The sequence below is a fragment of the Ptychodera flava genome, chromosome 7, assembly GCF_041260155.1.
Source record: "Ptychodera flava strain L36383 chromosome 7, AS_Pfla_20210202, whole genome shotgun sequence".
Lineage (NCBI taxonomy): Eukaryota > Metazoa > Hemichordata > Enteropneusta > Ptychoderidae > Ptychodera > Ptychodera flava.
The window spans coordinates 31,701,684-31,726,555 of NC_091934.1; the positions used below are offsets into that span (position 1 = coordinate 31,701,684).

A 24,872-nucleotide genomic window follows, 5' to 3' on the forward strand; every position below is an offset into this window, starting at 1 on the left:
ACCCGGAAGTAAAACAGAACTGTGGTCTGTGGTCGACCGTCGGAGGGAATCCCTGTGAGTCACGTCCTGACCAAAGTTGTCTCTCTCTATGTGCCACCAGTGACCCTGAGCAAGACCAACCCTTGATTAATTCTGAAGAAAGCTGATGGTAGAGGTTTCATTAGCTACACGGTATGTTTATATTTTAGTAATTCAATGATCATCTGCAGAGTTTTCCATCGTTTTCTGACAAGCTCTGTGCAGCCGTGCGATGAATATATCACGCGTGACATTTGCGATAGTCTGACGAGGTAGGCTCCTCCTACCTCCATGGTCTGACATAGCCACAACATGGAGGGTTTACTTCCATTTCATAACCGACCAGGATTTCAGGCAAAACCCCGAGCTATTGTACTGCAGTTTACGGTGCAGTGTTACAATTGCATGTGGTAGCCTCGTTAGAAACTTTTAACTCCGCAGTTTGAGGGAGTCATTTGAAACCAAACCTTAATTGTCAAGTCTTGCAAGTCATGTTTATCACCGTCAAAAAAGCAATTGTCATTAAGACGTCAGGCCGTTGGCCAGAGTACAGCTTCTGGATGGAATTATCAGGGTCAAAATGTCATGTTACCGTTTTCTTACAAAAGTGTACACACGTACACTGCGCCTCGCAAAAAGATCAATTCTTGTCAAAGAAAGTTTCACAGTACCAAAAGTGTTTTTTATGACGACTGTGTTAGGGTTCCTCTGTTGTCATATCAAAGGATTTCCATATTTTGAAAGGCAAACCATTTTCATGCCATCGTTTTGGACTGAGTGATTTGTCATATCAATTATGAATATTTTTTCATCTTGTGTTGTATATGTTGAAAAGATGTACGGGCAAGTGCGATAGGTAATGTATTCTTTCCCAACTGCAAAATGGTTGTTCAAGGCAATTTCCACTGCAACATGGTAGAATTGAGTTCCAAAACTATGTCTTATTGTGTTACAGGAAACAGCTCTGAGTAGCTCATTTGTCTGTCACTGACCTAAAATCACATGTACCATTGTACTGGAGGCCAAAGGGTCAAGAATTCTTAGCGTGCACAAACACGTCGTTGTGTGTGTTCATTTGTGCATATGTGATGGCTGTAGCTGTAGATGCAATATTGTTCATGGTTTATAAAGCGAACAATTTGTATTTCAGGTGATGAGTCAGTGCTTTGGCTTAAAAAAAGATATGTGTGTCTGCTGACCTAATACATTCTATTGAAAATGAAATGATTTTAAAACATAATGCCGTCTTTAAAATCAATTATAATTCTCACAATGTTTGCCACTAATTGCTACGGATCAAAGCAAACAAAAATTAATTCTCCACTCTGAACCAACATATAAGTGTACTGTTGAGAGTTTGAACAACTACACAGTACAAACTTTTACCGACAGTGTAAAGTCTTAACATGCCTTAATTGTCTGTTTTCATATAATATTAAATAATAATATAGTAGGATTATCGATATTTATTTTTTTCAGATCTGTGTGAAGAGGGGAGAAATTCATGCTGTACATGTGAAGACTCCATTAAGAGACTGTAGACCAACTTCTGTGTAGAAATGATTTTCTCAAGGACACGACAAGTCACTGATTGCTTCAGACTATGTCATAAATTCACTCAAGTACGAAAACTTTCCACAACGACAAAACTCAGACAGGGACGCTATGGATGGCACAGAGCACTTGCAAGCCACAGTAACACGGGGCTTGCTCTTCCAACTTTGCCAAATGTCCTCCCACACAGAAGTCTACAAACGTCAAATCAGAGCTTGTCGGATGTAGAGTTGACGGCAGTGAGATACGGAGTGGAGAGAGGAAATTACAGTGAATTGACCGATGCCGACGTCAAATTCTTCCAAGACATGATGCCCTCCAGAGTGATCACTGATGAAGATGACCTTGCTGGCAATAACAGAGACTGGTTGAGAATGTGCAGAGGTTTGTTTGTTTGTTTGTTAGTCACTTTCTCATCTCTACAGTCCCCTCACACTGCCTCACGCCCATACCAACATTGTCATGTGACGTTTCAATCTTTCTAATGTCAACAGTGGGATAAACCAGGACAGAGTTTCCCTATTGCTGTTTACCCATAAAGGCAATTGCAAAGAGAACCATTGGATTGTACATTAGTCTGCCATTAAATTTATGGCAAAAATCAATTATAATTGAATTGGTGTAACCACTATCTTAGTCTTCAGCATGCCATGCCAATCTCTCATGAGCATTAGTTACACTAACTTTTATGTCAGATTTCATCAAATCTTCTAATAGATATATTTTTTTTTTGATATTATGGTAATTATCAATGACACTGTAGTGGGAAACATGCACACAATACGTTATATATATATATATATTATAATATATATATATATATATATATAGATAGACAGATAGATAGATAGATAGATAGATAGATAGATAGATAGATAGATAGATAGATATTCCCATGAAAATTTTTCTTATTTGCTTTGTTTTTGTTTCTTTGGATACCAGTGTTTTTCATGGAGCTGTATAACTTCAAGCCGAAATATTTGGTTCCATCACAGTCCCTCTGGTGATTGAGGAACCGTGGTTGCATGTAGAGAGATATCGAGAGAGACAGGCAAAGACAGACAACACACTGGCAGTCAGAGAAAGATAAATCATGTTATTTCTTTTCTCCACAGGGTCCAGCAAACTGTTGCTGAAACCCAAGACCACGGAGGAAGTGTCCAAGATTTTGTCATACTGTAATGACCGAAATCTGGCCGTTGTACCTCAGGGAGGAAACACTGGGCTGGTTGGGGGCAGTGTTCCTGTCTTTGATGAAATCATCATATCAACTGCCCTGATGAATAACATCATCAGCCTGGATGAACTATCAGGTAAAAAATAAATTGGAAAGTGGTTAGAAAAAAATGAAAATCTGAATTTACAAAAATGAAAGAAATATTGTAGTTTGGTGACTAAAATGCTCATGGCAGATGAAGAGCTTCATCCCTGACCCCACCACCCTCTTTTGTCATCAGTTTTGGTCTGTGCTCTTTTATTTGTCCATCTGGATGAAAGGATGGAGGAGGGGGACTTATATCTAGACTTTATGTCTTTATGAAATTCTTTATATTCAAAGCCATTTCACAGACATACTTCAACTGATCTAATTCAAATTTCACACATGTGTAATGCACAATCACATATTTTGTATATTGATTTGTTTCACAATAGCTGAAATGAGCGATCTGAATGACCTATGAAAGTTGATTTAAATGTTTGGCAATACGGTATCTGCATAGACCTGCTGGCATAAGCTATGTTCTCTTTATATGTGACCATAGATCATCAACTATGCTTGATACAAGCAAATAATCAGTAGGGACTGTGTCATTGACAATGACGTGTTGTTTTCATGTGTGAGCTACAGGATTCCGACCATAGTGTCTTGAAATACCCAGTACTCAGCTGGTCAACATTGACTGTGTAAATGTGTCCTGCATTATTACTGTAGCATTTGATAATCAAAATCAGGTTGAGACTTGCGTGAAAATGCACGTCATACACTGACATGTCATGTTGACAGACCAAATACTGGGTATTTCAAACTGCTGTAGGGAGTAGATTGAGAAACTAGTTTACACACAGAATGGAAATACTGACAAAGTTTTCCAGAGATACAGTTACTTGAGCTTCAAAAAACCAGGGATGGCATGGTAGACTCTGAAATGAATTTGAAGTGCATAACTTTTGTATAAAACTGTGGCCAAACTTATACAATTTGCAAACTCCAGTGACGAGCAGTACGTCCCTTTCAAAAATGTGGAAATTTTGACTTCCAGGTGTGTTGACCTGCCAAGCCGGTTGCGTCTTGGAAAACCTGGATCAGTACGCAGAGGATCGGGGATTCATGATGCCCCTTGACCTGGGAGCTAAGGGAAGCTGTCATATCGGAGGGAACGTCTCGACCAATGCCGGCGGCATCAGATTAGTGAGATATGGTTCACTGCATGGTAGTGTGCTGGGATTGGAAGCAGTGAGTATACATCAGTTAAAATGTCTTTGAAATATTCCATTCTTGTATCCACCCCAGCACCATGTCTACATGTACCAGTACATCCATGTATCTTTTATCAGTAGTTTAACCCTTTTACCACCACAGTTTGGTATAAACCCCTTGTTCTCAATGGCTACTGGGAATGGGGGGTGAAAGGGTTTAAGACTAGTCTTTGGGCGATCAATCAAGACAATGTGCATACAAAACATCTTCCTTTGGTATTTGGCAAAGGGTGTGGTATCAAAAGTCAATCAGTTTTGTGTTATTAATACGATTGAAATGATTTGCTGGTTCAAATAGTAACTTCTTGGTTACTGGTATTTGCCATATCAGAGTGTGACAGTGAATTTATCAATCAGTGAAAATAGTGAGATAAGTAATTTAAGGGATGCCTCTTTTTAACTCTCCAGTGCAGGAGCCCAAATGATAATAAACAAACAACAGAGATGACTTGCTAACTTTGAGATTGTTACCAGTACTCCCTTTCCTCAAGCAAACTTTCAACCATTTCTCTTTTAAAATCAAGAATAGCAATTGGGGGTCACCGTGCAAATTTTGGTACTAGAGAAACAAATTATTACCCAATATTTTCTCATATTTGAAATTCAAAATGGCTGCCATCCCTTTGTTAACTCTATGAGGGATAAAATAATATTGTTAAAGTTTAAGGGTTTGAATATCTGTCCAAGAGGCGCATTCTATGCCATAAAAAAAGAAAATTGTTTTGAAGAAGTCTGATTACGAGCTACAGTGGAATTTGATCGAGTGTCCGTTTTGCCTTGCAGAGCTCGACAAGTCTACATGTTGCTTATCATTAGAAAAGTAAACATTTGCAACAAATTGAGTCTTTGATGTTAGATTATACAGCGCGCGCGGCGAACGTTTCCCATACACTGTCTAGTCTACAATCATGACAGTCGTTTCAGCATGCCACTCATGCACAACAAGCTTGACACCGCACTATAGCTATAGCACATCATCAAAGTTTTCTTTCAGCTATTTGTGTACTTTGATTTGGGAAATACAACTCAGACAAAACTCTCTGGCATATTTTTCGAGTGTCGTATCTAGGCCTATATCTCGAGGAAAGTCCTCAACATCAACCAGACTGACTCTACGCGTTTTATTATAGTAGAACATTGTATTTCTTCAGCAAGGTAAAGAATATTTTGAAGGCAGAGAGATATCACTGTCCCCTCCATGCTATTAAACCCGTTGCCATGTATGATGCCGTCCGGGAAATTAAGTGCCAAAATACAGTGAATTATTTCAGAAACACTGGGTGTGTTATTCAATGGCACAAAATGTACCGTGTTGATTGAATTGCACTTGCATGTGCAAAATCAACACTTTTCTTCAAGTCTATTTTGTAGCTCAGAGAAGTGTCAATTGAGAAAGTTTCATTTAGCTGAGACAAAAGAGAAAGCGGGATTAAAGTTTCATGCAGGAGTGTTTAGCATTTTCTGGTTGACAATATTCAGTGTTGTATCGTGTCAAACTTGTTGATAGAGTAGACTGCACTGGCAATGCTACAGACTGCATGCTGAAGGAACTGTTGTCGTGATTGCTGACATCGAGAGGAGAAGAAAAGTTTTTTTTAAAAGAATTTACTTGTTTCTTCATAAAGTTCCCAATTTAAAAGTAAACACCTGAAAGAAAACTGGTGATGTGCATGTAGTGCAGTGTTAAGCTTGTTGTGAGTGACATGCTGAAACGACTGCAGTGATCGTGACGAGACAGTGTATGGGAAAGGTTTACCGCGCGCTGTAATCTAACACCAACCAAAGACGAAGACTGAATTTGTTGCAAATGTTTACTTTTCTAATGATAAGCAACATGTAGACTCGTCGAGCTCTGCAAGGCAAACCGGACACTCAATCAAATTCCACTGTACTTACCTGTCCAGTAGCTTTCAATTTGTAAGCAAACACAAAACTCAAATTTCAAAATCACTGCTGTAACAGAGGAAAAAAAATCACAACACATAATTTGCAAATGCTATGTCGACTATTTTGTTTATTTTCCACAAGGTTTTGGCCGATGGCACTGTTGTTGATTGTCTATCACCGATTCGTAAAGACAACACCGGGTACGACTTAAAACAGTTGTTTATTGGCGCTGAGGGAACCCTGGGTATGGTCACTGCGGTGTCTATTCTGTGTCCTAGAAGACCAAAGTCAGTCAATGTTGCATTCCTCGGTAAGTAGACAACAGAGCTCATCATGTTTATAACTTCCAAAATATTTTGCTTTTTACAAGATATACATATTGTGCAGACAGGTCACTCTACAGACTGACAAATTCACATCAATTCGCACAATTTTTTTATAGTAATACATGCCTCAAAATAGAAAGTTTTAAAGTTTTGCTTAAATTTTGCTAAATGAAATATTACGCCATTCTTTTTCATAAAATAAATAAATAAAAATGGGGTCACTGCAAAAAATCTTGAATTAGAGAATCACCTTCACTCAACTTTAATGGTATTTGAAATTCAAAATGGTTTCCATTTTCGGATTGACTTTATAAAGTAACTCTAAATTCACAAATGTAATGATAACAAGATAGTGAACAAACCGTTTACTTCACAGGTTTCAGAATGCGTCTTTGGATCAGGAAAGCATTTTACAAGTTTGAATGTTCTGAACCTGTTCCCACAATGCATCATATACTCTAGTACAAGCATTACATTGCTATTCTGCAGTTAGCTGATCAAATGTTCTCTCGTTCGCTCACATACCAGCACAGCGAAAATCATGACACCAGGATTATAAAGCAAATAGGTGGATGCTCAATGTGTTCCAACAATCTTTTGTGAGCAACCAAGCAGGGACTGCAGTGTACACTTGACAGAGACCTTAGTGATCTTCCTATATCTCACTGTTTCAGGTTGTAACTCCTTTGATGATGTACTGGCAACATTCAGGAATGCCAAGGAGATGTTGGAGGAAGTTCTCTCAGCCTTTGAATTCCTTGACAACACCTGTATGATGGTCAGTGTCACTCATTTTGGCGTCTGTGTTCTTGTAAAGTCTCATTTCAAGATCTTGACATAGATATAGAACATGACTAGTATGCAGTACCTCCGTCAGGAAAACTGAGTTATTTGCAATTGAAGTTATACCTGTAAGATATTTTTCATGACCTATGTTTGAGGCCATGAATGATTTTTCAAGCAAACACAAGCTATAAGTACAAAAAGTTTAAACCAAATCTGATGAATATCAGCGTTTTTGTTGCAATCGGAAGCCTGGTAAATGTTACCAGGGTTCCCCAGTCCTTTTACCGGGGTTCCCCTTGGTATATCAATGCAATCAGATCAGGGGACAGCAGCAATGTTACAGGGATTCCCAAATCATTTACCTATATTCCAGAACCTTTGCAAAAAACACTGAATATACCGGTAATCTCACGTTTGGTGTGGGGAGCAATGATCCCATAACAAAATCCCAAAGCAGATAGACCAAATTCGTCGGTAGGCTGTATTGTAAGATACTTTGAACTTGCCAGCGCACAAGGTTATAAGGCAGACACAAAGGCTGTTTGTAATCTGTTACACTAACAGCACATGTAGAATAGCAAAGCTGATATGGCAAAAACATGCCAGACTAGTTCAATAAAAATGTACATTCTTGGCTATGCACACATTTATTCTGTCTTGGAGAAAGTGGGAGCTTCTGAAATGAAACTTGAAAGTAGGTTATTCAAATGTAAGGTGATGTACACTTAGACTGAACAAATAACCAAGTGCCAAATTGTTTGTAATTTACCTACATGTATCTATTATGAAAATTTGACTTAAGGTAGTATGCGCCTCGAAAGTGAAAAACTTAAACTTTTGCACAAACTTTCCTCGATGAAACTTTTGACCATTCTCTTACTAAATCAACAATAAAACTCAGGGGTCACAATGCAAAGTTGGGTCCTAGAGAACAGATAACCTAACATCTGCAGATCTTTGCAATGAAAAATGGCCGCCATCCCTGTGTGAACTCTATGGAGAAAAATAAAATTTTCGAATATAGAAAAACGAAGACGGTGAAAATTTTTCTTACTCCAGAGCTTTAAAATGAACCCTTGTAAGTGGTAGATCAGAAGAGAATTGTTAAAGTCTCAGATTCAGAATATAAGTCCCTGAGTTGCATTCTGCCTTAATCATGTATGTTACCCCAATGATTTCTATAACATAGAAAAATACCTACCATGGTTACACCCTTGACATTGACCTACCTGCTGTCCTCCATTATTTGCAGATGTTGAAAAATTACCTGAAGATGACCAACCCTCTGTCGGCTGACTATCCCTTCTACGTCCTCGTGGAGACGTCCGGTTCAAATGCTACTCACGATGAAGAAAAGCTGAATGCATTTCTGGAGACTACCATGGCAACAGAGAGTGTTGTTGATGGCACCGTGGCAACAGACATCACCAAGATCAAGGTAAAATGCACTGCCAAAGTATTAAAGCATCTTGACTATGGGCCATTGTAACAACGCAACACTGCCCATAATAAGAAGACCTACACACCAACAATCATTTTCTGTTGTTGCCTAGGTTACTATGTAACCAAGGTAACATAACCCAGTGTGATTAAATCTGCACAGTCAGGATGTGAACAAAGTCATCAATAAACCAATTACATAGTTGTATATCTACAAAATGTTCAAACTGATGTGTATTGATCTTGAAAAGTCTCCCCTGATTGGTCAGCTTCTCTGGCGGCCATTTTTTCAACAAAGTTCCCATCGCAAGTAGCAATAATATTTGATTATGAAAGTACGTCTTCTGAAGCTTTCACAGTTGACTTTCTGTTATCCTTTCAATAGTTTCTGGTTTCTAAAATCAATTTCACATCACACATGAGTATGAAATCTAATAGTAGTCAATAATATCATTAGGACGTAATAGATATCCGAGGACTTTTCGTCTGCCATCTGCTATGACTTTATCAGGGAGAAAAATTGAGAAATAATAATGTCAATCAAAGTTTTGTTATCAAATTGAACAAGTGATATACTTCAAGGCACAAGACTATGGCCTACTGTAGAAAATAGCAATTATAAACTAGAACTCCATTTTATTGCAACAGAAGTTGTTCTTGCAGAGTTTTACGAGATTTTTGTGATTATTTCTGTCTGCAGACAATATGGAGCCTACGAGAGAGCATTGCCGAGGCACTGATGCATGATGGGACAGTATATAAGTATGATGTGTCCCTGCCAACTGACAAAATATACAGCCTTGTCGAAGCCATGCAAACACACCTCGGTGACGATGTCAAAAACGTGGTCGGGTATGGCCACCTTGCCGATGGCAACCTTCACCTCAACATGACCTCCCCGTCCCATAGTTCCGAACTGCTGGCCAAGATTGAGCCGTACGTGTATGAGTGGGTCTCAAAGCACCATGGGAGTATCAGTGCAGAGCACGGACTGGGGTTCAAGAAGAGGAATTACATCCACTACAGCAAGTCGGACGCGGCCGTCAAGTTGATGTTACAGATGAAGAAGATGATGGATCCGAAGGGGATTTTAAATCCTTACAAGACACTCCCAGATTCAGACATGTGATTCCAAATTAAGACAGCCGTGGAAAAAAACAGCATCATCTTTGCTTTACATCCTACCATGTTGGAAATGAATGAAAATATTTTTCCTTGGAGAATATTAGCTTCCAAAAAACTTAACTAATTGTAGGCTGAAATCATATCCAAAGATTTGCTCACAATAAATCATTTTTTATGAGGAAAATCCATTGATCAGTACCCGGGAATCTGTACTCCTATAGAAGTCTCTTTTTTTTAAAAATGAAGGTCATTTATGACATCATTGGATTGAATTATATTTTAAAAGATACAGATTTATATCCTAGTCACTTAAAATCACGTTGGAGAGACTGGACGGCATGCAATGCTCAACACATGCATACAATTAAATTGGAACAAAAAATGTTGAGAAATTTCTTGACATATGACTGGCTGAGTGAAAAGCAATGGTACATTAGCAAAGTTTGTGTATATTTACATATTGTAAATTTACTAAATCAATTGATTTTGGGCTGAACTAAGGTTTTGCAACGTCAGCATAATTAAGGGTATGGTACAACTATGGGTTGGGTACAATACATGAAAACTGCTTGAATATCACAAGCTTAAGTGTGATTGAACAAATGACTAGCAAATTCACAGGGTTTATACTCTTTTATTTACATTAATATTTGTAATAGATACAGAAAAATAGAAAAAAAGCGATTAAAATGATTTTTAATATATAAAATGATGAGTGTGACCTTGTTTTTGCATCATCGCGAATACAAGTGGTGATTTTGTTTATAGCGCCCTCTAGTGCCGATAATCAAAATCTTGATCATTTCGTCTTTCCCATGAACAGCTAAATTTTAACCACGATCGGTTTTCTGGCTTGAGAAACGTTTATCCTTATTAGAAAATGAAGAGTGAAAAATTTGTTCAAAATGTCATCGAATCGAGGAAAAGTAGAAATTTTGTACAACGAGATAGAAAATAAAGCTTTAAAAGAATTGAAATTCTATATAAACATGTACTGCACTTCTATATCTACCGGTAATGTCTCCCTGCAATTATTTTTGGCTAAACCACGGTCCCTCCATCACGCGACAGAGGGACTGTGGCTAAACATACGCGGTAGCAGCACATGTATAATAATAGTAATTTATGTACGGATATCGTTATGTCTTCACTTGCTTATACAGCTACTTAATCAAAGTTCAATATTCTCGGCCATACTGAATCTAAATCTAACATTGGTTAAAGTCTTTCCTTTTTACAGTATTATTTATCACGAATAATTTGTTGCCTCCTCGTTTCTCTGCTGCTTACTGCAATTATCTCGAGGTTCACAGTTCTATCGGTTTAGACGCGTGGTCGTCATGGCAATTCTTGCAGCCACATTCCTGCACCATTTCCACCATTTTGTCCACCATCTCCATGTCTTCCAGGTAACAATCCAGGGTTATCTGTACACAGGAGAGGGGGAGTTGGGAAACCGTTAATGGCTGTTTCGAAAAATGAATAAACATTCGACAGGGACACTATTCCTCCGCTAAAATTACATCGACCTCATAAACCCTGAGGCAGTCCTTCAAGTTCAATTTAAAGATATAGCTGCCCCCGCTCCCTTGCGCGTATGCAATGCAAACTAAACTCTCAAATGATTTTTTTCACGTTGTATAACTCACATTTTCTTATTTTCAAAGCATGGCACCGATTGAAGGTATGGGTACCTGCTCATCAAGTTGACGTATATATTAGTTTCAACGTGTCACTTTGTGTGGTCGACGGCATCTAAAGCATTTCCTCAGTACAGTTCAACACGATTAGACCTGCGTTCGGGAACATAGGGCGTCCGCGATAATCACAACTTCAGCTATTTTTTAACAATATGCACATCGACACATTTCAACTTTGCTCAAAGATACGTTTGTTGTTTTTTGTGTTTATGACGTGCAATATCATGGCACATAAATTTCAAGGATTTCGTGGCCCATAGTTCACAACTTAATTCAAAGGGAGTAGATACAGCATAATAAGACGAACACAAAGTTTGCGAAGGTGGAGTGCAGTCTTCGTCTTTTCTTACGGGACAACATCGGTTTTGAATGCAATAATTACTTTACTTTGCTCGAAATATAACTTTCCATGGAGGAGCCAAATTTATTTCTGCTCTGCCGCAAAGGAATAAAGATAAAATTCAACTTCTCGTCGAAGACGTCACCAAAATAGCACATGCTCCCTCGTGTGAGGAAACGTACCTTTTGCCACGTGACCACCGATGGCTTGCAGCAATCACAGTAGTGGAGGTCCTCCTTGTTGGGCGTTGGTGGCACTGTTCGCGGTATCCTGTAACTGAAGCACTGTCCAACGCACACTTTGTTGTCGATTGTCTTCGGATTGCATCCCTCGTGGCCGACAATCTGACGGATGTCCTGCGCCTCGCACCACGCCGCCTTCTCCGGGAACAGCGCCAGCGTGTCCACGTGGTGCACCTTGTTTGTTGCCATGGTGAGGGTCGCCATGGTGACCAGCGGGATGACGATGCAGACGAGAGGGTGTATCATCATTCTCTATGGACAGGAAGAGAACAGAGTGAAATAGAGTGATAAGGTTATTATTTACAACTTGGAGAAGTACTGGACGTAGGAATGCGTGCTTCTTGATAAAGATAGCATTTCAAATGCCTACTTGAAAGGTCACGGGGTCACATTTCAAAATGACGGAGGCGATGATGCGAGAGCATGTCACGCGTGGGTGAGTTCTGGTTATGCTCACGGTACTCTGGGAAAAGTGAAAGATTGCACATTTACTACTCGCATACATGGGGACTTGTTCGGTTAAGTGAAATAACGAAATTTTCGCTTCATTAAAAGACAAATGAAAAGTTTCTGGCATATAATAAAGTGACAAAGGCTTGAGGCGGCAAAAGTTTTAAATGTCACACTTGTATGCTTTTGGTTTTCTTTTGAACAACACATGTTGTGACAAAATGAAGGACGTGCCTAATATACAACCTCGGCGAGTGAATAGCGAGTATTTTGGTTGAAAACCTTACAATGATCATGAAAATGGAGAGAGAGAGAGAGAGAGAGAGAGAGAGAGAGAGAGAGAGAGAGAGAGAGAGAGAGAGAGAGAGAGAGAGAACAGTTTGATCTTGAGGAAAAGTCCACCCGCACCCGCACGCAGTCTGAGACAGAAAAGATAACGAAAGACACGGCAGACCAACAGACAGAGAGACAAACATACTGGCAAACAAACTGGACAGAAAATGAGAGAGACAGCAAGGACAGCGATGCAGACGAGTGGAAGGTCGTATGCTGTGTACTATAGCTACCGTGGTCAAGCATCTGTTTTCTCGCGCAGCCACATACATGGCTTAACATGTAGGTCATGTCGACAAAAACTCACTTGGAGGAACGCTTACACGTTTCAGATTCATCGCAACTTTCACCGATGTAAATACACGAATGTGTTGTTGTGTTGATTATCCAACGAACGTCTCACTCCGAAGGGTACCGGAATTTTAATATGATGCAGGCCAGCTCGTCTTGTCGTTTGCCTCCATGAAAAGTACCTTGACAGAAACGGTTACAGCTGGACAGTGAACTTGTTGAACTCAAAAGCAACAGCAAGCGATAAATCTTCGGGACAGGACCGTGTTCAGGCGTATATACACTACAGCACTGGAAAGACGAGGCGTACGATAAATATTTGCCTGTATTTTCGCAGTTCTCACTTTCAAATCAGAAATATAGGACTTATCAAGTTTTTATTAAGAAAAAGTTTCTACCGAGACGTTATCACTAGTAAAGTATTTTGAGAGGAAACAGCTCAACACACTCTCACAATGTGCGAGGATTCATTTTTCTCGCACTTGATCTCCGAGAATAGTGTATGATCGCAATCATTCGCCGAGAAGTTACTTTTCTCGTTTATACCTGCAAGAAAATGTTTTCTCACAGTCAATCGGCGAGAAAATTCATGATTGCTTTGTTCCCTCTTTATTCCCAGTTAACAGCGAGAGACAATTACTTGCAAGTATCATAGCTACAGAGCGAGAAAACCAATTTCTTGCCGATGATGCAAGAAAACAATATCCTCGCAGGGTAAGTGTGAGACAAATTCAAATTTCTCAGAAAAAAAGCATGTCCGTTTCTCTCGAATTTCTCGCAAAATTCTGTACTAGTCACGAGCAGGTCGGTTGGTGATTTAGCAGGGATACTCCAAAAAAAAAAATGCTTCCGCGCCAAACACAAGGCGACACAAAGTGATTGTACATAGGTTGGTACTGACTCACGGAGACAAACCACATCCGTATTCCGTACGCAAAAAGAACATATGCTCCGGAGTCGGGTTACTCCGTGCAGCTTTTAAAAAGTAGGCTAAAAAAGTAGATTTCCAAACGACATTTAATAGAAATCGTTCGGAGGTCAGGAGTGTGTGTTGATATTTGGACGCCGAGCTTGCAGGAGGCACTCAACGTCCGCTGTGTTAATACAGACATCCACGCATGTTTATCCTTCCACGATCCACAAAAACCCTTCTCGATGGACACTCTTCACTTGTGTTTACGCATCTACGTATACCACACAATCCTGCATGTGTGTGATATTGAATTTGTGAACTGCACAGCCATTAATCATTTCACCCCAATTTTCCGATACGTGTACGTCTACCCATTATTTTAAAACAATGGACAGTTATCAAGGTCTTGTGGTCATGCTGAAGAAAGGGTTAAGCTTATAAATGTAATTGAATAACGGTGTAGCCCTATCATGGTGCAGAAGAGTACGATAACATGTCTGCTTTTTACAGTGGTTCGACCCTGAGGACAGCATAAACATATTCTAGAAAACCGCGATATGGGGAAATAAAGTCGTTTAATGACCAGAATATGTCTGTTGTTTCGCATCCAGAACTACCTCTTGTCCTTGGTTCGATAATAAAAGATAGGTACATTAGTGACAGGTAGAGATTATTACATATCATTAACAAAATGAAAAGTTAGAGATCTATATGATTGCGCAATGAAACGTTAACTATACGACATATTTGTGGTTGAATTAGAATTTGAGAATTGTGCATTTGTGACAAATGGGTAAATAGCAGTAAACAGTTGACGATAAACATATCTACAAACACTTCAAGACGTAAAATATACGGCCAAATCATATGTTCAGAAAAATTCCGCACTAGTATTGAAGTATTGAAGCATTATCTCATGATTCGCGGCTTTGATGCAACAAAACTGTGAATAGTACTGCACAGAGTACAAATTTCACGTCCTTCGAAACATGCTAGCTGTGCGTGGCAGGGCTGTGTGTTAGCGGCTATGTAGCGGACTATAGCCAGGTAACATACAGCCCTGCCACGCAGAGCTACAAACGTGAGCTACAGCTGTACGATGACAGCAATAGATAAAAGTTGAGATATGCAGATGGCTTCGTCAAACTACAACTTTTTGAGTTCAGCGATTTGTTTGTGATCTTCGTCTAGGATATCGGCACTGTTTAAATTTTTTAAACAGATGAAATTGTACATTTATTGACCAGATGGTGCTAAATTGAGTAACGCACATTTAAGTTTTTACTGTTGACTCGTTGACAAGGACACCTACCTAGACATGATATCTTTTGCTACGAGGGGAGAAATCAATTAACGATCTCGCAAGAGGGTTCTACCATAAATGAATTTCTCTTTTCAACTGATAAGGTTTCTTGCTTGGTTTAGCCAATTTCAAGATGAAATAAACAACAGAAACCACCTCGGAGCGTCAATTACGTGACCACATTCGTCTTGGGAAGTCGACCTGTCCTGTCCGCGGGCAGAACCACTGTCAGGTAGAACGCGCCTCGGGGACAGAAATTCGGGCTTTCCAACTTTATCAATTCTCTTCTGACCCACTTGTGGGAGTTCATTGTAAAGCTCTTGATAAAAGGAAAGTTTTCACTGTCTTAGTTTTTCGAAAATTTAATATTTTATTTGTCCCCATAGATTAACAAAGGGATGGTGGCCATTTAGAATTTCAAATATCGGGAATTTTAGGTAGCTTGTCTCTCTAGTACCAAAGTTTGCGCGGTGACCCCTGATTTTTATTCTTGCTTTGGTAAGAGAATGGTGGAAAGTTTCATTCAGGAAAGTTTGAGCAAAGTTTAAGTCTTTCACTTTCGAGGCGCATATTACCTAACAATAAAGTTACGAGTACTTTCTCTCATACCATTTTAAAGTTATGAAAATATTTCGTGATATACGTGTTATGATAAACCATGGTAGTATAAGCGAGACTCGTCTCTACTGTCTATATGGTTAACCACAACACGACTTCTGACACTGACTTTAGTATGGATACAGACGACAAGTCCCTTGTTAACAAAAGCAGCGCTATGTGACATCCCAATGCTCGTTTCCGAGGCAACTACTTTGTATTTCAACACAAGGCAGGGAAAATGCAAAGAAAACGGAGAGAAAATACGAAAATATTCTTGTTTTACAGTATAAAATTACGTATGAACATGGTCAGTGTGTACACCGACCAGTCCCTTTCAGAGTCTGGTGCTGCTGCGATTGAAGCCATGCACCACTTTTAGTGTACACATGACAACAACCGTAGAAAGGCTGGTTCGTGGTTTTCACATTATTGAAAACGCGACAGACCTTCAAAGAAGTTTTCTCGATTTTTGCTGTGGTTCAATACGTAAGAGTAGCAAGTAGCTAGCAAGTAGACAAAATTTTACTGGTCGCTTCTACATATATCCTACATTAAAAAGCCACGCTGCGGTTTCTGATTTCAAATCGCGGCAGAATGTAAATGGTTCCGTTCGGAACACGTGTTTGTTATCGAATGAGTAACAACTCAAGTATGTAAAAGGGCCTTCCCTTGTTTCATGCTGGAGTTCAACAAAGAGGAAAAACAGTATCTTGTGTTCCTTGGTCGATCCTTCACATTCTGCGGAATGCAAATTTGTCGGGTTTATTATAACCTGCGCAATTAAAGCTGTTTGACCGACCTTGTATTAAACTGTAATTGCTTTGAGTGATGTCTTCCTTACTACTTCTGGAGGAAGCGGTGAGGTCTTTGTCCAAAAAGAGGAAAGCAGTAAAAAGACAAAAAGAAAACTAAAAAAAATAGAAATGTCTTATAATTTTACTAAGCTTCGTCAGAGAGGACGGAGACCACATGTACATCTGTCAGGTTTTCTCGTTGATTATCTCAGTACTTCCATATATCTCCGAGGGTATCTCTATACTTCGTCTCCAAGAGTATCTCTATACTTTGTCAATGTCACACTGTCCACAGGAAACGTACCACATGCAGCACGGTAGAGTTGACTTTTCAGATCCTCAGATTCAGATCCTCAGATCATCAGATTCAGATCCTCAGATCTCAGACCTCAGTCCTATAACTTCAGACGCAGATTCATAATTAAATTTCACAATTTTCAAAGTTTAATGAAATATACTGATAAATAAAATATAATTTACATTTGAAAAGGCTTTAGAAATTATTTATTTCTATTTTGAATCTTGAACTTAAAAACTTCGATCTCAGAATCAGAACGTCATCTGTCGAAGACAGGGTGCGCAATGATTCCACTTGTTATGTCATCACGTGACCGTTCCCTCATAGATGAGTCTTTCCACAGTAAAGCGCAACATTTGACATTCCCAATTTTGGAGCTCTAGCTTTTTCAATGATAACAGCATTCACACAGAATGATATTATTTTTAGTAAGTACTACATATGAACATATATAAAAAATAATATTAAAGCTGTATGTCCAGCTCAACAAAAATTATAGATTTTTATCTTTGTAAATATGGCCTCTATTTGCTCACCATTTTGTGACATTTTGTACCCCTGTTACATTAGGAAGGGATATTTACAATATTGATACTATTTGAATTGATTTCAAATGCAAAGTAGTAATGTATTATAAGCAATTACGAACTAAATTTATTCTTGGAAAAAAAACACTAGGGAAAGGGCCAAATATTATGCCCCAAATATTGCTAACGCGTGTAACTATGTCTGTCCAACTCTATGCGAATTGATAATATGAGAACAATAAATATAGTGAAGGCTGTAAGCTGCAACAAACCACTCATACATTTGACTAACGATGAAATTTTCCAATATGTAACATTCTTTATTCTGTCTTTATTGAAGCTTGGGTTCTCTTGCAGTTAAAAATATTTCTGGAAGGCGTCTGTCCACATGTTACACGCGTTAACTCATTTCCAAAATCAAGATTTAAAAAAAATTCTTTTGGTATATATTGCCGAAATGTTGTCATTTTAGGGTGCCCTAAATTTCATGTTTTATGGCGCAATTGAATATAAACCAATGGCCACCATTACTGAGAGCACCTGAATGGCAGGATGTCTGTCCTCTTTGTTACACGCGTTACCAGTGTTACACGCGTGGAAGTAATTGTAGTTTAATTAAATACTGGATAGAATAATGTTAATTTGTTTTTTAGTGTGACAATTCTATCTGTATCAGAAAGTTACTGAAAGCTTTCTTTACAACTATTGATGCACCTCAGATGCCCATATCGTTTATGAACAAATTGGACAGAACTGATGATGTCTGTCCAATGTTACATACGTTATCCCATAGACAATACAGGGGTCTTCCCTCTGTTGTCTACATGGTTATCCACAGAGACAATTTAAAACAATTCACTTCATAATTCTGAGGTATTTAACTTCGTCATGACATATACATATATAAATCAATCAAGTACATTTATTCATATTGGAACACACACAATTTGTGTATAAAGCCAATCCAGTGTCTGTCCATGTTACATACGTTGCCAGTTGCCATAACATTGCATCAGATATCCTCCTCTTCTGATAATATTTAAGATTGAAATATCTTCTGAAGTGTGTTACTAGGTCTTGTAGACTAATGTGTTTCTTTCAAACTTGGCACAGGGATCATAATGGCATACATGTGATCAAATACAATACAATGTCATGTCTGTCCATGTTACACGCGTTACTGTTGCCGTGACAATTTGCCCTCCTTCTTAAACAAAGAAATTATTTATCTTAAAAAAAATATTTTTAGATGACACACCTGTAGTACTGTCCACCCACTCAACTTTTAGATTCAGATTAATAAATTTAATTTTTGACCTTATTGTCACAAAGTGGTTGCACTTTACTGTGGAATGACTCAGAGATAAACACACCCGCGCGCGATCGAACGATCAAGACCGCGACGATCATGTAAATGCTGGCTATCGACAGTCCGTATTTTACCATCGTTCGTAATATTTATGGCGAGGGAATATAACTAATTCATGTTGGAGGTCAGTGACCCCGGCCTAAGTCAGGGGTCGGAAGAAGCAAGTTAGCTAATCTGTAATTGTAGACCCGTGTTCGTTGAAACTTGTTGAGCGAAAACGTTTATGTAGACTTTTTTTGTTTTAATTCATAACTGCCTTATACATGTCATATTCAAATTATTATTTAAATATTGCAATCATACTGTTAATACGGATACTGTAAAAGGCTTGTAAATTCGAATCTGCATCTGAAGTTATAGGATCTGAAGTCTGAGATCTGAGGATCTGAATCTGAGGATCTGAAAAGTCAACTCTACCCATGCAGCACTGCATGTATACTGAGATACTTATGGCTGGCTGGATGTATGAATAGAGGGGAGGGAGGGGGCATATATGTATGAATGTTGGTAGGAAGCTATGTATGTATGTATGTATGTATGTATGTATGTATGTATGTATGTATGTATGTATGTATACGTACGTATGTAGGCCTCTGCATACTTTGTAGATCTATTTATCAATCTTTATTCCTTTCTATGATCTATCTATTTAATATGTCTTTATCCTGTTTGCATCTAAGTGTAGACAACCGTTGTTTGCCTTGTGCCAATATCCTTTCACCGTGAGATAGTCGACCGGTATCGTAATCGAAATGTTTGTTGCTGTCTGCATGCATCTGATGTAGTTGCGGCTACCAGTGCCATCCCTTCTCTCTGTCCCTTAGTATCATCTCTCTCTCTCTCTCTCTCTCTCTCTCTCTCTCTCTCTCTCTCTCTCTCTCTCTCATAAGGAACTTTGATGCATAAGAGGCTTAGTATACTCATGTAGGTAATAAAGGAAATTAACCTCCATGGTATACCAGATACAAAAGTCTGGGCCTCACTCTATTGACTGTATAGTCTTCACCATGTGTCACTCCCATCACGTCAAAAGAACGCTAATGGAAATCCCTCCTTATTTGTTCAAACGTTGAGTGGAGTAGCTTACAAGATAATAGCCTTCCCATTCACGCTCACAGACTCCGAGTTACGGTTGTGTGCTGCCGAATATGTCATGCTTGATTTGAATGGTCCTGTGTGCTTTGTGAACAGAGACCATTTTGGGCAAGCCTTTAAATCACATTAATTCCTCCGCATTGTCATTGCTTGAGAGTGTGGTGGACGTTCTATACAACCTCCCCGGTACGATATTGATTATATGTCTTTTTTGCACCGACAGTGCGTTTTACCTATTAATTGAGCGAGTCGAATCGCTTTGCCCGGCAACCGCTGGATCGTCTTTTATTTTTGTCTGACAGTACACATCGTTGGAATTCTCAGTTCCCTGTTCGATAATTAATAAAGGGGATAACATCATACAGCTGCGTTCGCTTTAAAACGTTTAGGGTACAACGCCAACTCTCTGTAAGGACACTTTCAACAATACCTCTTAGAAATCAAGAGAATGAATTACCAATATTAACCGATACTTGAAATTCAACATGGTTGCCATTATGTTAACGTTTATGTGAATTTTACAAAAATAAGTAAGAAAAAACTTCATTTACTTCAGCTTCAAAATGGACGTCTACTAGTAGTAGGCCATGAAGGTATTGTAAAAGTTTCAGAGTCTGAATATCTGTCCCCGAGGCGCATTCTACCTTAAAGTTAAAAACGTTTAATGGATCTGATTGGGTAACCCTCGGAGAAAACAAATCATTGTTCCGGTTTTGGTTTCCAATTATTACGGCTCGGCGGTCTCGGATTTTCGTCCCTAAATACGATCTCTGCGATGACGCAACAAGAGTATAGTGAAACTACTGAGAGAGTATTAGGGACAGGGAAACTTTGCACTCTTTTCATTATCAGCATCCAGACTCAAGACTTTTAACCCTTTTCCTGCCAGACAGTATCACTTCCCTATTGGTCAGTAAAAAGTGACATTGAGCCAAAACTGTACGTATTTTCATCAATTTTAATAGCTTTGTCTTTTACAGTAGCTTCTATGGTCCGTCAAAATCACGTGTGCAGTGTATCTATGTTTTCAGGGGCCTTAAAATGTTCAACTTCGGTTAAAATGCACCATATGAGACGTGCTTCGCTAGTTATTAGCAATCTTGACCTGATTGTGAAATATATAAATTTTGCGGGATAAGGGTTGAACTCTGGCCGCTTGTCATGTTTTGTTGCTAAACGTCGGATAATTGAGACGGGCCTCTTACAACAGTCGCTTTTACTGATAAATTGCTGAGGCAACTCGATCTAGCAACAATGAAACATGATGATGATGATGATGATGATGATGATGATGATGATGATGATGATGATGATGATGATGATGAATATGATGATGATGATGATGATGATGATGATGATGATGATGTGACGACTATATGACAATTATTACTTCGTCTACTGTCAGACTGATGACGACAACGACGACGACGATGGTGATGACGACGACGATGATATGTGGAGATGATGATGATGTCGGTGGGACCATATGAAGAAGTGATGAAATGAACTATGCTGTCATTCTGTCAAGTGATCCCTGATCGAAGACGACTTGTTCATGTATGTTATGAACACTACACATTGCGGTACATGTATAATGTAAGCATGTTCTGCAAGTTCCAGACTACATTGCCAATAACATGACAGATCATATACACATTTAGTCTACATTCCTTTTGATTGAATGTATCGGATTGCTCCTTTCCAAATTTAGTTGATCTCCTTGTGCTTCCAATATGCTGGCACTATCTAGTTTGACCACGGTCCCTCCGTGGAGGACCGTGGTAAGGGACGGAACATTAAATCTTGGCAGGTGAGGGTGGTCACAATCAGATTGTAAATATTTTTTTTAAAGTGAGTCATGATGTGCTAATTTTTTTCCAATTAAACTGTCAGATTTATCATTTTTTTGCGTCTCATTTTATTTTTTTATTTTGCAAACTAGTATGAAGATTAGTTTTCCTGATTTTCTGTTTTGATTTTTTTTTACTGTTTTTGACCACCCCTCCCAAGATCTAATGGTCAATCCCTTAGACCTTGCGATGAAATTACGGATGGAACGAGCGATAAACAAGGGCGACCTTTTCCGTTGAAGAACGGGTGGCTTCCACGTGTTCTGTTACGGCGTGTAATAAACTGGTAAAACGTCCCCTGTCATAACAACAGAAGGCAAATATATATCCGTATAGGTTATCGCCAATGTCACTGGTTTACAAGCAGTATCGGATATAACAGAGCCTGGCAAAGTGTGGTATTGTCAATGGGAAGAGTGTTTACGCCGAATGGAACGTAACTTTCCCCGAAAATCCCTCCGGGAAGAGCAGACAGTTGGAAAAAGAATTATTTGCACTGTGCGAACGTACGTTGTATGTTGTCGTTCTTGAAATGCGCATGCTCGTCTTTACAACGGCCGTGATTCGATACCGAGTTAAAACTTTATTCTCGTCTTTATTTGTTTGAAGAGCGGCGATACTAATTCTGTCTTGACGCAAAGCAGCCACCGGGCAGGTTATTTTAACGCTGATTTCCGCTGACAGGCTGCCTGTTTTCAGTCGCTAATTATGATAAAAACAAATCTCCAGCTTAGAGGTAAGAACGAAGGGAGTCGCTGTACTGCTCGGACTTACTGCTACCCTAGTTTGATAGACTCAACCCTCGAGGCGTGTTTACGATTTTACAAAACGGTGATTTGTGGCGTGTACAAAATCCTGCGCAAATTTTCTGTATGAAGACATCTCGCGTAGAGTGTAATATCGTTCCTCTGGTTGGTCACCCAGTTACGAAATAACTGCAGGGTGCTCCGGAAGAAAGGAATTGTTATTCAGTCAGCTACCGCGCATCCGTGAAAGACGAAGTGACATCTAATTTAGCCCTGGTTTGTCTCAAAATAGCTTACGTTGGTATATCTAAGTTTATGATGGAGAGGTTGTGATCTAAAGAGCACATCAAACCCTAGCAGCAGTGCTTACGTGCAATGCTGTGGTTTTTACCGTCCGACCCACATACCCAGGAAAAACCTCGAGCTACTCAAACCTTTGAATTCGCTGGAAAAGAGCTCTTCGCGCCTTTTGCTATTAGCCCTCCGCGCAGCCAGAGGGGGCATAGATAAAACTGTTGTTGATTTCGCACACAATTATGATGTGGTAATATCGTAAATTAGCGACGGCTAGATTGATTGGGTAACGAGTTACGAATTGTATTGTTCACAACAAGTTGATTGCGTGCAGACACACACATAGTATACCTGAAACACGATCTAAATTATCCAGCATACGTAATGTCTCTGGTAAATTGGTCAATTAACCAAAAGCATGGGAATTTTCCGTCCAGCACAGCGTCGATTGAAATGGAAAACTCTGTTTCCCACAGCGATGAAGATTCTCATGGAGGCAAATAAATTATTCATGGGGTTTTACTGGCTGAAGTGAACCATGGAGCTCCGTTTCTAGCTCCATGAGTGAACGAATTAAAGAACGCGTTTCAAGTGGTTTTGAACACTCGCTTTGTGTATGTTAGGCAGGGTGACGCGACGCACAATGTTCGGTTACACGACTGCCGAATAAAAGGGAGTAAATCTAGTACTGCTACTGGTGATGTGGACATTAATCTACATGGATGAGTAGAAAAACAAAATAGTAAAGATTTACTTTAGTAAAGTGGACCGAGCACTGCGAGTCCCTAAACGTGTTTACCGAAAAAACAGCACATCGTCCTAACTTCATTGGAAACCCACGTATGGCTTGGTTTTGTTATTGGTTTACAACAGCGTTGCGTTCCCGAATCTGTTTTCACTCAGAACAGCCACCCTGGCAGCTAAGTGGGCGACCCACGAGTCAGATCCACTAAAACTTCCTTCGGTTGACACAGAACACACACATATACAACACAGGCATCAAACATTGTCACACGGAGCCAGCGGCCAACTTACAACATCGTAATTGGAAAATTGAGTGTGATCGCACAGTGAAATAACTGCGCTCGGTAAAGTGGACGCAACGTTGAAAAAACTTGTCCTTTTTTCCCGCAGCGCCCTAATGAACAACTAGCTCAATCTAAATCTATTACAGAACTCTTTCTCACCTTGTTCTGGCGATCTGACGAGCTGTCTTTTTTTTTCTTAAAAAAGAGATAATTGGCGCCTCGTTGTGCGTTGGCTCCAAGAAGCTAGGCAGGTCCTTTCAAATCTTTCAAGCAGCGTCTCAGCTAGTTCCTGTTTCAATGAATTGACGAAAGGAAGTGTCGATGGAGCACGTCGGTGTCCCGTTCACGGCCGTGTCTGTCGTTAAAAAATCTTAGTGGAACGTCAGCGATCGGGCATCGGCTTGGAACTCGATAGAGAAGATGGCAGACCGAAATTCAACAGTTGTTGTCAGTACGCTGTTTATCAGAGCAGCATGCTGGCGAATAACAGGCACAGAGAGGGAGAGAGTGAAAAAAATACTTGCATTCATTTAACACGCTTAATGGGACGAATTATTCAGTGGGGGTATTGTTGAATTCCAATAATGCAAAAGCTCTAAACAACCGCCGCACAACCCACTATGGCTAATTTGCATACACTTAGCTAGCCTGATGTCCCCCAATAATTGCAGGCAGAAGACGCCTTGTCTGGGACGTTCCATTCCTTTCAGGGGGACGTTTCGAAGTCAAAGAATGGCGGGAAAAAAATCATCATCAGAATACAGGGTCACCATCTTTGACATTATGCGTAGTTTTAATTCCCTTTTTTCCAGTGAAAAATTATCCCTTTTCCTGAAACATTCTAAGTGGTCCGTGGTACGGTTGTTAGGCTCTTTACACAGGGTCTACCTGTGCTATAATATGTTAATATCTCGATAATGTGATTTTTGGAATGTGCTTGAAGTTACATCGTTGAAGCATTATTAGATTGGATTCACGTAAAGGCCAACCTATGGCGTAGTCTTGATACACATCACAGGGTAAAAAATATCGTAAATCTTTTCTCATGGTGAACATCAATCTAATGTGAAAACAACAACAAATAA

The 24,872-nt window shown here is 39.4% G+C and overlaps 2 protein-coding genes across 2 annotated transcripts; one reads left to right on the forward strand and one right to left on the reverse strand.

Moving 5' to 3' along the window:
• The first annotated feature begins 17 nt into the window (after positions 1–17).
• On the forward strand, positions 18–10,323 carry LOC139137280 (D-2-hydroxyglutarate dehydrogenase, mitochondrial-like). The gene is made up of 8 exons (XM_070705282.1): positions 18–171; positions 1,498–1,956; positions 2,688–2,885; positions 3,834–4,027; positions 6,079–6,247; positions 6,938–7,041; positions 8,302–8,487; positions 9,190–10,323. The coding sequence occupies exons 2-8, from the start codon at positions 1,578–1,580 to the stop codon at positions 9,616–9,618; spliced, it is 1,659 nt and encodes a 552-aa protein (XP_070561383.1). The 5' UTR covers positions 18–171; positions 1,498–1,577; the 3' UTR covers positions 9,619–10,323.
• Positions 10,229–24,424, reverse strand: LOC139137281 (neuroblastoma suppressor of tumorigenicity 1-like). The gene is made up of 3 exons (XM_070705283.1): positions 23,947–24,424; positions 11,837–12,148; positions 10,229–11,041 (listed from the first exon to the last, which is right to left on the reverse strand). The coding sequence occupies exons 2-3, from the start codon at positions 12,143–12,145 to the stop codon at positions 10,922–10,924; spliced, it is 429 nt and encodes a 142-aa protein (XP_070561384.1). The 5' UTR covers positions 12,146–12,148; positions 23,947–24,424; the 3' UTR covers positions 10,229–10,921.
• Between the last annotated feature and the right edge of the window lie 448 nt (positions 24,425–24,872).

Excerpts from the sequence above, each read along its gene's own strand:
- LOC139137280 (XM_070705282.1), top strand. The coding sequence starts at position 1,578 with ATGATTTTCTCAAGGACACGACAAGTCACTGATTGCTTCAGACTATGT. Across the intron at positions 2,886-3,833 it reads CAGCCTGGATGAACTATCAG|GTGTGTTGACCTGCCAAGCC; the intron begins GTAAAAAATAAA and ends TTTGACTTCCAG. Across the intron at positions 7,042-8,301 it reads TTGACAACACCTGTATGATG|ATGTTGAAAAATTACCTGAA; the intron begins GTCAGTGTCACT and ends CATTATTTGCAG.
- LOC139137281 (XM_070705283.1), bottom strand. The coding sequence starts at position 12,145 with ATGATGATACACCCTCTCGTCTGCATCGTCATCCCGCTGGTCACCATG. Across the intron at positions 11,042-11,836 it reads CGGTGGTCACGTGGCAAAAG|ATAACCCTGGATTGTTACCT; the intron begins GTACGTTTCCTC and ends TCCTGTGTACAG.